We start from the raw sequence: 16159 nt of genomic DNA, 5'->3' as shown, positions 1-16159 counted from the left end.
ATTTATTTATCAGTAAAGCTAATATCCCGCCGAATTTCTTCTTCATTCACTACGTACGATAGCATTAATTCGCCACAAACAGCTGATATTAATACAAAAATGTCTGTCATTGAGCTACTTGGCTCTGATTGGCCAATTTCAATTGACTATGCCTTTGACTATTCTTTTAGTGCAGTCAACGCTAGCGCAAACTTGACATCATTAGCTTAAACGGGCGAGCTGTCGTTTAAACTAAACGAGTGTCAGAAATTGGTGGAGAAAATGGATGCAAGTTTAAACTAGGTACTAAAGTTAAACAGGTTTACTTTATACCACGTTTAACTCGATTCGGAGAAAATGTCCCTAAGCATGCATTCACATGGATCAATTCCAATCTTCAGCCTATATATCCCGTTCATACCCTGGGTGTCCAAGCCTCATTGTTGCAACACTTTCAACCCACTTCAGCCATTTTTTCCCATATAGCCACTGTTTTCTGTGTTGAACAATCATAAGCAATCTACACTGCCATGCCGGGCAGACTCTTACCCCAAATTAAAGTTTCACCATTGTAAAGATACACTGATACCATGTTCCCTACTACAAATTCTTCTAATATTACGTTGTTACATTTCAAACGAACAAAATTACATTATTTTTCACTACATTAATATCCCTCATTATTTTACGGAACTAGCTTGACTAAATTTGGGAGATCATCCTTTTATACGGTTACAGCTGTCACTTTGATTTACCATTTTGCGTTGATCAAAATTGCCTTTTAAAAATTTCCCTATTCCTCCCTTATCAGCCATATGATATTGCCAATTAGTCCTTAATTACGACATTCCTTTCTGTCGCATTTAGTTTTAACTCTGACAAAGACAGCTTCATGATCACTTATGCCATCTATCACTTCAGTTTTTCTATAGGGGTTATAATGTCTACAGTATTTTTCTCTCTAGTTTGTTCTGTTACTTTCTGATTCAGCTGTTCTTTCAAGATTAACTTGTCACCATTTGTTGGTTATGTTTTCTGTCGGGTCGCCTCTTTCCAGTTAATATTTAGTAAGTTCAGATCGCCTGATATTATGTTCCTTCTTGTGCTGTTCCCCCACATAGCTGATTACTGATTATCTTATTATGCGTGTGGCGTGGATTGAATCTATGGTACCACATTCTCTAACAGAGCCAAATTGGTTTGAAGATATGGTAACAATACTTCTCAGCCTAATGTCCACTTAAATATCTCCAGAGTATGGCACAATAGTTGAATTTGCTGATAGTTGTTGCACTTGGACATCTTCCTTACCTTTCCAGATTAGTAGTGTAGTACTGGTTGTCCACACATGAGGAAGCTTATTCTCAGATATGATCTGATTGAAAAAGAATGGCAATGAACTTCACTCCAGACTCACCGAAGATCTTCCAAATTTCAGCTGGTATATCATCAGGGCCAATGGCCTTCTCATTTTTCATTTTCCTCATGGCTTCCATTACCTCATCAGGTGTAATTAATGGGGAAGGTTGAGAATGAGCTGAGGGCTTGGTATTGGCAGGTAGGGAAATTCCATGTTGCAGGTGTCAACATAGTAGTTTGACCATCGTTCAAGGGTGGTTGTTGGCTCTTGTATAATGGTGGTGTGTGTCCCTCGATATGCCCTATGCCCTGAGTTGAATGATTACGAGATTTAACGAAGTGGTAGATTTTGGTTGCTCTTTCCTGGCTCATCCAGTTGACTGTGAAAGTCTCTGTAGTAGCGATCTTTTGCTGCGGCTCCTGCTTTCGTAGAGGACTGTTTCAGTGACCAGTATCGATGAAGGTCCGCTTCAGGATGTTCTCCACCAGGTCTTGAAGGCTAACTGTTTATCCCTGATTGAATGCTATAGTTCTTTATTCCACCATCACATTTGCTTATTGATGAATTTCCTTCAGAGTGTTTTTTTTCCCACCAAAATATTAGAGGCTGCCTGGTGTATATAGTTTACAGCATCTTTCCATTGATTTATCATTTTAATTTGGCCGCACTCTATAATTAGCCAGTGCAGTTTTCAGTTACTTTTTATGCAAGTTTATTTTCCATAATCAGGTTTACTCTGGTCCAGTTATGGAAGACATGGTCTGTTTCTTCTTCCGCATTTGGAGGTCTAATACAAGCTTGCGATGTTGGGGGCTCTTGTATGGAATCGCTTTGGTATCTGTTACGATCTTCTGTTCTTGGCTTCTGAGTTTCATGGCCTTCACTGGTGTACGTGGCTTAGTGGGTTGGTCTTTTTTTTAAAAAGAATTTTCAGTAAAACCTCGTTGACTCAGTCGTCGTGACGCTAATATCACACTTTGAATTAGCCACCAACTCTTAATTCAGAAATGCCAACCTTTGCTGCATCACAAAATATTCCAAGACCCATTAATGCATGTAATAACCTAATTCACAGCTAAACACTTCAAATGCAGTGGAAAAACTAGATTTCAGAAATGTATCCAACAATATGCATTTATTCAAATAATGCACTTGGATGATGCCCTACACTATCAGATGTAACCTCACAACTGAGAAAAACAACTCTATTCCAAGACAAGGAGAAATGTGTATGAATAATGAAATAAAAGTATAGTAATGCACTTGCAAAGGGGAGCCGAGAAGACAATTGGCACAAAAAATATATTTGAAAACTGACATATGTTTAACACAAATATAAAGAAAAATACCTTTGTACAATACCTGAAAAACCTCACATGTTTAATAGTCCATATATACATTTATTGAACGAATAGACTTCCTGCGATTATAGGTTGCCACAATGGACAAAGTAAAGCATATCAGGATAGAGAATGTTTTATCATATAGTAATACAGTGTCGGCCTCCGGATCCCAAGATAGCGGGATCAAACCCGGCAGAGGTAGTCGGATTTTTGAAGGGCGGAAAAAAATCCATTCGACACTCCATGTCGTACGATGTCGGCATGTAAAAGATCTCTGGTGACACATTTGGTGTTTACCCGACAAAATTAATTAAATCTCAGCCATAGACGCCCAAGAGAGTTTCGGTTTACTCGATCTGCCATTTAGTGGTGGCCTAGAGTAAAACGGAACGTCGAAATTGACGAGCAGACAGCCAGATGGCGTCAAATTGAAATGTCTGCACACGGTAGCTGAGGCCATACGATTATTATTATTACAGCAGTGATTCAGATTTTTTTAAATTATGGAGGTCCGAACAGGTGAGATTTCAGGATGTGTACATATCCACCTATGGTGGTTGCAACTATTCTTTCAATGATCTTCATAAGCATGTCGAACTTCTTCCTAAATTCTATGAACAAGGCAGGTATTGTGCAACGAGCACCAACCATTAGGCCGATAATATCTACTTCATTCAGCTAGTATTTCTTTGTAGAACGGGAAGGTTGGCGCGTAAATGTTGTGCTTATCAAGATGAACTTCAGTAGACTGGCCGACGTGGTGCTCGAATCGGATGGTAGGATTGATAACGAAGCCTTTCTTGTCGTTAACTTTAAAGGCAATTATGTCAACTCGTCTTGTACTCCCTGTTGTCTCTGCAATCAGTGATCTTATCTTGTGGTGATGTGAGTTTCTCAGTACTTCGCCGTAGGGGCAAGAACCCAGAACATGAACCAGTGTTTCTTTCTGTCAGACACATCTGCGACAGAGGTTTCCGTCCTGAGTTCTGCCCCTTGATAGTTCGTACTGCAGAAACATTTGATGTCATCTTGATTGCCTCTCGCCATTCACAAGTGTGTCCCCGGTGATGCCTGATCCAATTATTGTTCGGAGTGTACTCTTTATATAACTCGACACCGATTCCCTTCCGAGGCAGAGAACACCAAGTTGCCATTTCACGACTTCTTAGTTCCTTGCAAGAGACTATCCTCATTTTTTCCGTATTGAAAGTCTGTTAAAAGGAGAACAATAAAACTTTGATTTCCACCTATTCAATACATTAAAAGCAATTATAAAACTAGGATCTCATCCTTATTTTATTGCTTACTTGTTAAAACATAGGACATGTTTTGTTCATATCTGTTAAAATGTATTTATACACAGACTAATGGCATGCGTTTTAAATATTAAAATAAGGTTTTGAAGTTTCAAACTCAAAAAATAGTCATATTAATAAGACAACGTAATATATAAACACTTTATATTTAAGAGGTTTTTTAAAGTTTATTATGGATAAGTTTGTTAACAGCAAACCATAAGTGTAAGTTCTACAATAGTGTTACCAATTTAACCTTGTAAGAATATCTATAGGAAGAAGTACTATTCTGTACATATACACGTTTGTTCCATGCATATATCTTTACACACACTATTGAAAAATAAATTTGACATGTTTATAGGATATTTAGGATATTTACCTGCATAGATACATACATCATTATAGACCGTTATGCCTTTTAGCGTTCAATCTGCAAGCCTCTTTGAATTTACTATACGTCGCCACAATCCTCCATTTGTAACTAGTGCTGTGGCCTTGTTTAGTTTTATACCTCTCTTTAGATCGTTAGAGACTGAGTTTAACCATCGTCATTTGGGTCTCTCCCTACTTCTCTTACCCTCCATAAGTCCATTATTCTTCTAGGTAACCTATCCTCCACCATTCGCCTTACATGTCTCCACCACCGAAGCTTGTTTATGCATATAGCTTCATCCATCGAGTTCATTCCTATGTTAGCCCTTATCTCCTCATTCCGAGTACCCTTATGCCATTGTTCCCATCTGTTTATACCAGCAATCATTCTCGCTACTTTCATGTCTGCATGTCTGTTACTTCTAACTTGTGAATAAGATATCCTGAGTCCACCCAGCTTTTGTTCTCGTAAAGCAAAGTTGGTCTGAAAACAGACAGATGTAAATATAGTTCCGTCTGGGAGCTGACTTCCTTCGTACAGAATACTGTTGATCTCAACAGTGAGCTCACTGCATTAGCTTTACTACACCTCAATTCAATCTCGCTTACTATATTACCATCCTTGTGGAACTCACATCCTATATACTTCAAATTATCTACCTCCAGCTTTGTATCACCAATCTGACATTCAATTTCCTTGATTTCTTACCTACTGACATCAATTTAGTCTTCAAAAGGCTGATTTTCATACCATATTCACTGCACTTATTTTCAAATTCCAAAATGTTAGACTGCAGGCTTTCGGTGCAATCTACCATTAAGACCAAGTTGTCAGCATAGGCCAAACTGCTTAATATATTTTCCATCCAACTGAATGCCTCCCTGCCACTTTATACCTTTCAGCAGCTGATCCATGTAAAGTACGAACAACAAAGGTGAAAGATTACAGCTTTGACGTCTAACCCCTGTATGTACCCTGAACCAAGAACTCATTCTACCATCAATTCTCACTGCAGCCCAATTGTCAACATAAAATCCTTTGATTTTAATAATCTACCCTCAATCCCATAGTCCCCTAGCGTGGTAAACATCTTTTCCCTTGGTACCTTGCCATTTGCTTTCTCTGGATCTACGAAACATAAACATATCTATCTATTCCTCCGTAGCATTTTTCATTTACCTGGCGTATACTGAGAATTTGAACCTAACAGCCCCTCTGCGGTCTGAAACCACACTGGTTTTTATGCAACTCCCTCTCAACCACTGATCGCACCCTCCCTTCCAAGATGTCAGTGAATACATTGGCTGGTATATTAATCATTGAGATACCTCGATAGTTGTTGCAATCCTTCCAGTTCCCTTGCTCACAGATAGATGCAATTACTGCTTTTGTCCAATCTGAAGGTACCTTACCAACACTCCATGGTAATTTTATTACTCTATGAAGCAATTTCATCCCTGCCTTCCCACTATACTTCACCATTTCAGCCACTGAAGTTTGTTTTCTTAAATATTCTCTGTTAATTAAATGACGCCTATTTGCTAGTAACAAAAATAATTAAAACTTAATGCATTGTCACCCGTTAAAATTCTTTCTCAAATCAGCTAATTGTTTCTTAAAGGATTAATAAATAAGTGATTTACGAATAATTTATTGGTCATTTTTTTTTTCTTTGCCTTTTCTTGCTATATTTTGGTCATTAGATGCCTTGCCGTAGTCATTATAAATTTTCCAGCTAACCCATTCCTGACCAGTGTTTCGCCCGAGAGTGCCAAGTTGGGCTCATCAGTTGGTAAATAGCAATGTCCAATAACGGACCAACTATATTGGTGTTATAAATTTCGGAAGAGATATTCAGGTTCCCTATGGGAATCAACATCTTTATCATCTGATGGCCAGGCATCAATTTTTGAAAATGGGACAGTCTCTCGTAGGTACGTGGCTCCAAGTAGCCTACACTGTAGCCTCCACGGTATGCACTAGCTATGCGTCTTGGTAGTTGTGCTATTTACCAACTGATGAGCCCAACTTGGTACACTCTGACGAAACGCTGGCAACTGGGAATGGGTTAGCTGGAAACATTTTAATGCCCAATAACGGACCAACTATATTGGTATTGGGAAACATTTTGTGTTTTGGAGACTTGGAGTTGATTATTTTCATTCTTCATTTTAATGTGTTTTCATAAATCCATCTGATAATTTAATCCTCTATTGTAGGAACTAGGTTTACTCATATCAGTGGAAGATTTGGAAAATCTCCCACTGTATAAAGTTCTTGAGGTTCTGAAGAGACGGGCACAGGAGGGCCTTAACATCAAAGAGGTCCGTTTAGCTCGATATCACGACTTCCGTACAAAAGTAAGTATGAATTCTGGCACTTTTTCCTTGTACTATTTGACTTATTTTATTAATGTGTGATAATGGGGTAATGGTTTCTATAGAATGGCCTGTTAATCCAAATTTATTTCTATTTACATTTTTCCTTTTAAAGGAACGAGAATTGTGTAAAGTTCTTGCAATGGAAGAGAGATGGGAATTGCAGTCCGTTCCTACTGAAGATCAGCTTAATGATTTTCAACATTATTTGGAAGAAAAGCAAGAGGAAAAGGTATGATGTATAATTGTCTTCCTTTAACATGAGGTTATCGTTTAAATTGGTGTAATTATGAATTATCTGCAATCTGTTGTGTGAGGAATTTAAACTAAGTAACCATCAGATAGCGTATTGCAGTCACGCCACACAAAATGAAAAATGTTGGTTAATATTTAAGGACATAATTACAACTTACTTTTCTATGCATATGGTACACACCAGAAATACCATCATATTCAGAATTTTGATTATTTTCATTCATTGTCATTACTACTCGAAGTTATCTATTACTTCTATGCTACTCTCCTGTTCCATATATTGATTTTCAATTTCTGAAACATGATTTCAAATTTCTTCCCTCTCTTCTTCAGTAATGGAGGTGGTTGGAGGTTTGAGACTATGTATATATATTGTACCGGGAACGCCGCTACGGAAGCGAAGTTCAAAGCATATTTATTAATCTTTGCGCGAGGCGGATGATATTCAGCTCGCCGAACTCGACGTACGCAGCGAATGACGCAGCAGCCTCGGGTATCGTTTACATGACCATATATGGTCGTGTTCCAGCCTACCTGCAAAAGTCAATTTTGCGTTAAAATATTGCTATTTTGACACTGCCATTGTAAAGACCATTATAATGGATGCAACCTGTCAACATTTCTGGGAAATCAACCGTATACTTTAAGAGTTATAAGGGTCGATAATACCCATGTTCTAGATACTTCCCCACAATCGGGTATAAAAGGAGGACGACCCGGACTACAAAATCAGTATCTGTCACTCCATCGTCTCTGCAGCACGGGTGACGGGAGGTGCGCTGTGAGTGCAGATCGAACCTATAGTTGGAAAAGTCTTTGAAATCCAAGTGTTGGAACTTAGTTATTCTCTTAAAGTGCTGCGTTGGGACTGTTATTTTCTTCAAGTGCCGCATTGGAACGTTGTTATTTTCTTAAAAGTATCGCGTTGGGACTGTTATTTTCTTCAAGTGTCACGTTGGGACCTTGTTATCCGGTGACTATTGAAGGAACTTAGAATTATTGCGAGTGTCGTGACTTCAAGCACCACGTTTGAACTTATTTCGAACGTGTGCTTTCGTGGATCAATTTCAGGAACATAGAAATTCTCAGTGTGTCTAAGTTGGACTTGTGTTCTATGACAAGCTGTGTCAACGTAAACTTTCGTGTGAATGGTATGATTTTTCTTCCGAGTACCACATTGAACTTATGTCTTATGACAAACTGTGGAACTTAAGGTATTTTTAAACATTGCGTTCGATTGTGAAAACATGAAATACTTTCAGATTACTGCATCAGGACTTGTGCTTAGGCTCGTGTCAATATGATAGACTGTGACAACTTAGAGTACACGTGCCATGTTCCGAGGGAACATAGAACTTTCTAGCATCATAAGTGAACTCACAATTTGCGGATTTAGACTTTTTCCAAGTACCATTTTTCTTTAATGATTATTTACTTTGCTTATCGATGGAATAAGACATTTTCCAAGAGCTATTTCACTTACTAAGCTTATTGCAAATGTGCCAATGTGTTCCGAACCTTCATAAACTGTGCATTAAGAACTGTGGTGACTATAAAAGGCAATCCTATAGAACATTCTAGTTTACCGTGCCTGTGTTAGTAAGCTCACGTCATGAACTTAACATTTTACACATTAATTCTACCAGTACAAGGTCAAATATTTAATGCAATCTTGTTTCTCAAGTGACTGTTTAGGAATATTTTCGATTCATTGTACGAGTGGATGCAATCATTGAAAGGTCATACCAATTTAACAGTGTCACAAATAAATGGAGTGCCGTACAGGGACTTGCACGTGAATCACGTCTTAAAAAACCGAACCCCAGAACGTGTGCGTCCAGAACTTCACATCCAGGTGGGCGTGGTTCCTACCCAGGCCGTATCAAGCGCCATCCCTGGACCCGGAGTTACCAACCAGCCACGACGCTTCAATTCTACTGTATGAAGGTGATATTAACTTGTTTTCAATGGTCAATAAACTCAGATTATCCAAAAAATCTCTAAGATCGATGAACTATACCCCTCTCTGTACCAACTCCAATGTTTTAAGCCACACCCTAAGATATAGTCCATGCTCATCAATTTACTGCCAAGCGCCTCTAAGATAAACATCTTTTCCTGGTACAATATATATACGGGAAAGTTTGGAGATTTGTAGATTTTAGTGTGTAGCTAGGAGAGCCTTCATTTTTAACCATGTGAGTACTGAAGATTTAGAAGTTACAGTATATAGACATACTGAGTGGTGATGAGTAGGGCCCAGATTACATAATCCATTCCTTTACTTGTAACCAACTAAAAATGTTGGCAAATTGTGGTTATCCCTGCAGTGTTCTCCCTGTGATGTTTCTAATGGGCGCATTGCCCTACTTGGCTAACATAACTTTGATATGTACCAGTTAAATCATATTCATACATATTTGAGTCATTGGGCGCTCCCAATTAAAATATAAATACTATAAATCTGTTTATTTAAATGAATAATCTTCATATTTGTCAGCATCATAGTGTGAATTATATCCGAGTTTTAATGTTTGGCTTGTGTACTGCGTAGTGTCGTGGGCGAGCGGTGTCTAGATTTGCGCGGAATCCCATACGAGCTTTCGATTCCACGGGACATCACAAACCCATATGGCACTCCTCAGCAACCAAGTGGTATTCCCCAATGTTACACGATTATGAAAGAGCCATAGGACACTAGAAGTTCAAAATATTTTGTTATGCCTTTTTCGTGATAACTTCAAAATACTAAAATTTTGCAGGTTTACCTGTCTCATATTGTTAATGCCCTGAGGGGTATAAATTGAAATTTTTATTGTATTAATTGATGTCAGCATTTCCCGCCCAGCTACTCGCTCTTGCTACCCGGCTGATGAATATTTCTGGGGAGAACACTAACCTGGTTATATATGTTTCATTTTTAATGTCTCGGCTCCATGGCTAAATGGTTAGCGTGCTGGCCTTTGGTCACTGGTCCCAGGTCCGGTTCCCTGCAGGGTAGGGAATTTTAACCGTAATTGGTGAATTCTGCTGGTACGGGGGTTGGGTGTATGTGTCGTGTTAGTCATTTCATCCGCAGCTGGTCGCCTAAGGGCGTGGGTTCAAAAGACCTGCACCTGGTGAGCCAAACTTGTCCTCAGATACTCCCGTCACTAAAAGCCGCACGTCATTTAATTTTCATTTTACATGTTTTTATGAAGTAATATTTCATTTTTTACATATACGTGAAGAATGTAATATTTCTGTACATAAGTGATTATTAAAAAAGAAACAATTGGTCAGTTTGTTTAATTTTCGTACTACTGTAAGATAAATGGCAAATTTCATTTCGTATGGAATATATTATATTGCTGAACTTGACTTTAAAATTCCTTTAAAATAGGGATTTCTAACCCTTTCTCTGAAATACATTAGGTCTGAGTGCTTCAACTGCATAAAACAGAGCTAGTTTTTTCAGAATCTGGGATCGCTAGGTGCTTTTCATTGATCAGTTTCTAAAAAACTCCCTAATGAAATCTATGTTATTCAAGCTCTCCATCTGCTCGCAAGATCATTTCTGCCAAACAAGAAGAGCCCCTGGAAGATTTCATCCAGTTAATTTAATTTAATGTTTTAAAATATGCACCAGACATTTCCTGCTGTGATGAACGGTCCTTCTCGGCCTACAAGAGTATTTTTTTTTGGATTAGCGCCAAAACTCACAATGGAAAACATGTAGAAGTATTTCGTGGTACAAAAAAAAACCGTTACTCCACTAATTGCGTTAACTTAATAGGGGTTAGGCAGATTCTATATTCACTTTATTTAGTAAGTTTTTTAGTTTCATTTTCAGGGCATGGGAGCAACAGGATATTATCTCCAACAATACATTGTGGAATATACTCTATTTACAGTGCATAAGATAAATTTAAAATACACAGTTGAAAAAAATTATGGGAACGTGTTTTGTGACGTCTGGTATATGAACGTTAATTTGGTAAATGGACTTCCAATGTTCGTATAGCATACCTTGAGACCTTAGCTGCTCAGGGTATGTAAAATCGAAGTTGTACTCCATATGTAGGTGTAGCCATGCATTGGAACCTCATGTGACCCCTCAAAACAAAGTGAATTAGCGGTGCGTCCGTATGTCATAAGGTACACAGACTACTGCGGTCATTTGAGCACGTACGTTGAATCATCCACAATGACGCATGCAAAATGCTGTCAACTTGTGTATGGTAAGTGCGTATAAGCCTAACCCTTTAAGAAAGAAATACCGGATTGTCCTCTTTTAAGAGCAGGATAATTGATGGTGGAAGATGATTTATGGATTGAGGTTTGTATTTGAAGGAGAATGGAGCAAAATTTATTTACATGATGTATACAAAGTTTTAATTATTTACAGAATTTACAAGTCATTTGCCCCAATAGCTGACAGGTCGAGAAATTGAATGTTCCAGGCCTAGGAATGGGAAGGAAGCGGCCATGGCCTTAATGAAGGTACAGCCCCAGCATTTGCCTGGTGTGAAAATGGGAAACCACGGAAAACCATCTTAAGGTCTGCTGAAGGTGGGGTTCGAACCCACTATCTCCCGAATACTGGATACTGGTCGCACTTAAGCGACTGCATCTATCGAGCTCGGTGAAGAAAAAATTGCACACATTGAAACTGCTTTCCACCGTAGTCCTTCAAAATCAACTTGTCATGCCGGTCTGGAGTTACTACTGCCTACAACAACAATTTGGCGTGTTTTGAGACATCGGTTGGTTATGAAGCCATACAAGTTACAGCTGTTACAAGCTCTGCGTCCTGATGACAAACGCAAACGTGTGACATTTTGTAACGAGATTCTTGATGCTATTGACGATGATAACACTTCCGCACAATGCATCGTTTTCAGTGATGATGTGACTTTCCATGTTTGCTGTCAGTTGACACACAATGTTCGAATTTGGGGCCTACAGAACCCACATGCAGTCATTGAACATGTACGAGATTCGCCCAAAGTCAATGTGTTTTGTGCGATATCCCGATCATCTGTTTACGACCCATTCTTCTTTGATGGAAATACGGATAACAATCAGCAGTATCTCGCTATGTTACAAAACTGGTTTTTTCCAAGGCTGCACAGACAACTTCAATTTTCAACCCTCTCACTGGAGTTGCCAAGTGCGTGAATATCTGAACGAAACTCTACCGAACCGTATGCAAGACCCCCACCTACATAATTTGCCAGATAACAATTTATCCGCTTCGAAGTGGGTACAAGTCTTTTTGCAGCTCTGACGTCATGGCACAAATGTGTGAATAGTTGTGTTCGTACGACCCAAGCAATGAAAAAATGTTACAGATATTGATTCCCTTAGGGAACCTGAAATATTTGTCTCGAATGAATAAATTTATAATACCAATATAGTTGGTTTGTTATTGGACATTATAAATTTTACTAATGTCGGTCATGCGGTACATCTGTGTTTCATAGTTTTTTTAAAAATGTCCGCCTCTGTAGCGTAGGCCTACTGTAGCTGTGATGAAGTGGTACAAATACGTGAATAGTTTTATGTCCGTCCTGCTCATTGCGAACACGCATCAGTCATGCTATATGTCTGTGTTTTTTAGTTAATAATGTCCGCCAGCGTAATTGCTAGCACATTTAGCTGCCGTTCTCGGGTGTCCGAGTTCAATTCCCGGTATCGTATTGCTAGAGATGTAAGAATGGCAGGAAGGTTGATATGCTGTAAAAATGGCACACATAACTCCCCTCCACTGCGGGTATGTCTAAAAAGCGCTGCACCACCTGGGGATGAGGAAAAAAGTTTACTTTAGTTGAGTTCATGGTTGCGATTGATATAGCAGGGGAAACCATTAACAAAGTGATCGTTTAATATCTGTTAACTCAGGCCAATATAGATGTGGGTTTTTTTTGAGATAAGTTTAAAACGTGATAATATCTATCCAATTAGAACTATTGTTTTACTCGCCTACATACCTAAGAAATAATAATAATTTTATGTCTCCACTTACTTTAAACAATTTTCGGAGATGCCAAACAGATCATGCTAGGGTAAAATATTAAATCAGATATTCAAGAAAATTATCTCAAATTTTGCCAATAAAATTTCTTGAAGTGAGTGACTCACTGTCATCCCTATAGTCTATATCCGTCAACAACATTTCAGAAAAATTACATCTTCCGAATTCATCCTAAATAAATGTCTTCTCGGATTACATGATTTCCTTTCATAAGTCCATTGATCTCAAAATCATAAATTATTAGAATAAATACTATGTAACATCTGGGAAACTTTTGAAAAAGATATGTTTTCCTTTGTATACAACTCGCTTACGAAGTTGGGCGACAAAATAAATTAATGTGAATACAGTTAATTGTATTTACATGTGCCGTACTGGCAAGAAAATAAACATTAAAATCAAGTATACTAAGAATATAGGATGCATCCTCAAAGAAGAAAAATAAAAATTGTATTAGTTTCTATTTACAATATTTCTAGCGATGCTCTCTTGAGAAAATAAAGAAACGCTTGTAGAATTGCCGAGTTAATGTTCAGTTAAGGATTGGAGTTCAAGTTGTCTGAATCAATTATTCTTGGAATAAGTATTAGATTCTGTTAGTTACCACCTATTCCTTACTCTTTAAACTGCCACATTACTTAATTTTCACTGACAGTTTGTCTGGATGCAGGTTTAAAAATTCTCAATAAAAGCTATCACAAAGTTCTTCTTCCTTTGATCTGACAAGTACTCTCTTGTATGTTTTACAGTTTAAATATTCACTTCCGCATACTTAGTTGCCTCTTAGTTGCTCATATTTCCCTGTGTCACACACCATAAGCTAAGCTACGTCCATTGTAAGTCGTAATCACCCTTCAAGTAACGTTATTGTAAGATTTAATTTATGAACTTAAGGTAATGTGACCTTAGCTTATTGATTATTAGACTACGTGCGCACTTGGTTGCAAGAAACGTCACCACACTTATCATACATAGTTATCATAACACATACTACCAATGGAAAATCTACTTGAGCAGATGACACTATATCCGACTAAAAAATAATTCTCCTTTGAAAATCTATGTCACCAGTGATTAGTCTAGAAGGTTGAATTTTGTCCAGAATAATGTTATACACAGTGAGAGTTTTCAAGATCATCCTAAATAAATCAGTGAAGGCTCAAATCTTATCTAGAGTACATACATGATTCTCTAGGTAATCCTAACATGGATAAAAAAAAACATTGCGCTACTCGTCTCGAGATCATATCCTGAGCTAGGTAAAATGCGTTAGGATCCAGAATTATTACATGGAATTGGCGAGAATTCAGTGACACTCTCAGAAACATCATTTGAAATCACGAGATCTCACTTCGCACAACTATGACTATTTCTCTCTCGAAGAAAACAATAAATACAACCATCAAAAATCATTAACAACCTTATATTATATCTATAACGCGTTAAATATTACTCACATTTCATATCTAACAACTCTTTCACTTCATCATATGTAAATCACTCCCTTAACTTGCACATCAACGTGCCGTGACATTCATAAAATGCCTACTTTACTTACTACTGTCATAGTGCTAAACTTAACATGAACTTGGAGTAGTCTACTGCCTTATTCCTGCATAAAACACTTCCAATATACGATCTCGAACTGATTGACATTGATTAAATTAGGACACACAGGTATTAATGCCAACTTCACTCTTTACTCTTCACTGATAATAATAATAACTCTAGCTATCTCTCCTCACATATCACTGGAAAACATTACGATCGGAAAATCACTTGGTGACCACGCCTACAAATGGAATTGACATTTCATATGGATGAGTACCTACTTCCAATCATCTCAGCTAGATGTTTATCTACGCACTGTCTTCGCACAAAACAAACATCAACATACAATAAAGGAAATAATATACTCTTACTTACGAAAACGACTTAGATAATGGACTTAGCTTTGCTCAAGATGGTCTCGATGTTTCCTCATCTCCGGTCATCTGAGATTAGGATCTCATCTGGTTCCTCCACAAGTGGTCGGGTACATCGTAGCTTCTCAACACTGATTACAGGTCATCCGGGACAGCCAACATCGTATCGCCTCATCAGGATCCAAGTAGCGTTGCCTTGCTTCTTTACAGACTCATGGTTGAAACTCGTGCGTATGAAACAGAACAATAATAAAATATTTGACTCATTGCCGACATCTTTCAATTAATATATCTCTTGTGTTGCTCAGGTTGTATAGATTTCGTTAGGGTACAGTTGATCCAACAAACTAGTTCCAAATCGACTAAGATAGATGTTCTGTATATATTCCAATTTGAAAATAAATTTCTTTCCGCTATCTTTTTATTGGCGTAAATGCACTCAACAACTGATCAGTAGGTGTCCTTCAACATTAAACAGTATCGGGCAAATTTTATTGAAGCCCTGCGCCACTTCGTGACGTAGTTCTACTGTAGTCTGTTTATCTCTTCTTTTTACGTATTTAATCTCCCGCGCAGCGTTTAAATCTTGATATCAGCTGATTGGCGTGTAGTCGCGAATTATCTTTCGTTTCCAATTTATAATATTTAACTCCGTTGGATAATCCCTTTCCAATCTAGTCTTGCGTCTTCTTAACACATCGAAGTCAGATTATATAATAAGTGATGAGCATTTTTTTTTTTCTTGAATAATGGTTTTAAATAATGTCCATTTGTCATTTTTTTCTGTGCCTTCTATACGCGGTTATTTTCGTAACCGACCGACGAAAAGACTTACATTTCGGCCCGTTCTGACGTTAAATGCATTTTATTTGACATTTTGATCGCAGAGACTTCATCTTCGTTACTACAGCTCTTATAAAGAACTGTGAAACGGCACACTATGTATTACATTCAGAGGTAGAACTCGTAAGACGCTAGTTATCAACTGGTGGTTAGCATGCTTCCCCGCACTGCTTCATTCGGAAGGAGTGGCTTCTTCCACACATACACCTACTGATCAGAGATGATCTCCACAAGCCATTTAAGAATATACTCACACTGTTTGGACTCTATAGTCGGGAACAAAAGTATTTTTAAAAAAGAACAAAGACGGGACCTCAAATACTATTGGTTGCAGTGCATGGCCGACGAGATGGCACTGGCGATGACGTCACTTGAAATGATAACACTCC

General features: G+C 38.1%; 1 protein-coding gene across 1 annotated transcript in view; it reads left to right on the top strand.

Annotated features, from left to right (window-relative positions):
- Positions 1 to 16159, top strand: part of LOC136877626 (protein regulator of cytokinesis 1) — a 367851-nt gene that overhangs the window by 131491 nt on the left and 220201 nt on the right. The window contains exons 4-5 of the mRNA XM_067151812.2: positions 6573 to 6713; positions 6847 to 6963. Coding sequence (XP_067007913.2) covers positions 6573 to 6713; positions 6847 to 6963 — 258 coding nt within the window. The remainder of the gene's footprint in view (positions 1 to 6572; positions 6714 to 6846; positions 6964 to 16159) is intronic.

This window comes from Anabrus simplex, chromosome 7 (assembly GCF_040414725.1).
Source record: "Anabrus simplex isolate iqAnaSimp1 chromosome 7, ASM4041472v1, whole genome shotgun sequence".
In the NCBI taxonomy this organism is placed as follows: Eukaryota; Metazoa; Arthropoda; class Insecta; order Orthoptera; family Tettigoniidae; genus Anabrus; species Anabrus simplex.
This window is presented reverse-complemented; position numbering and strand designations above follow the sequence as displayed.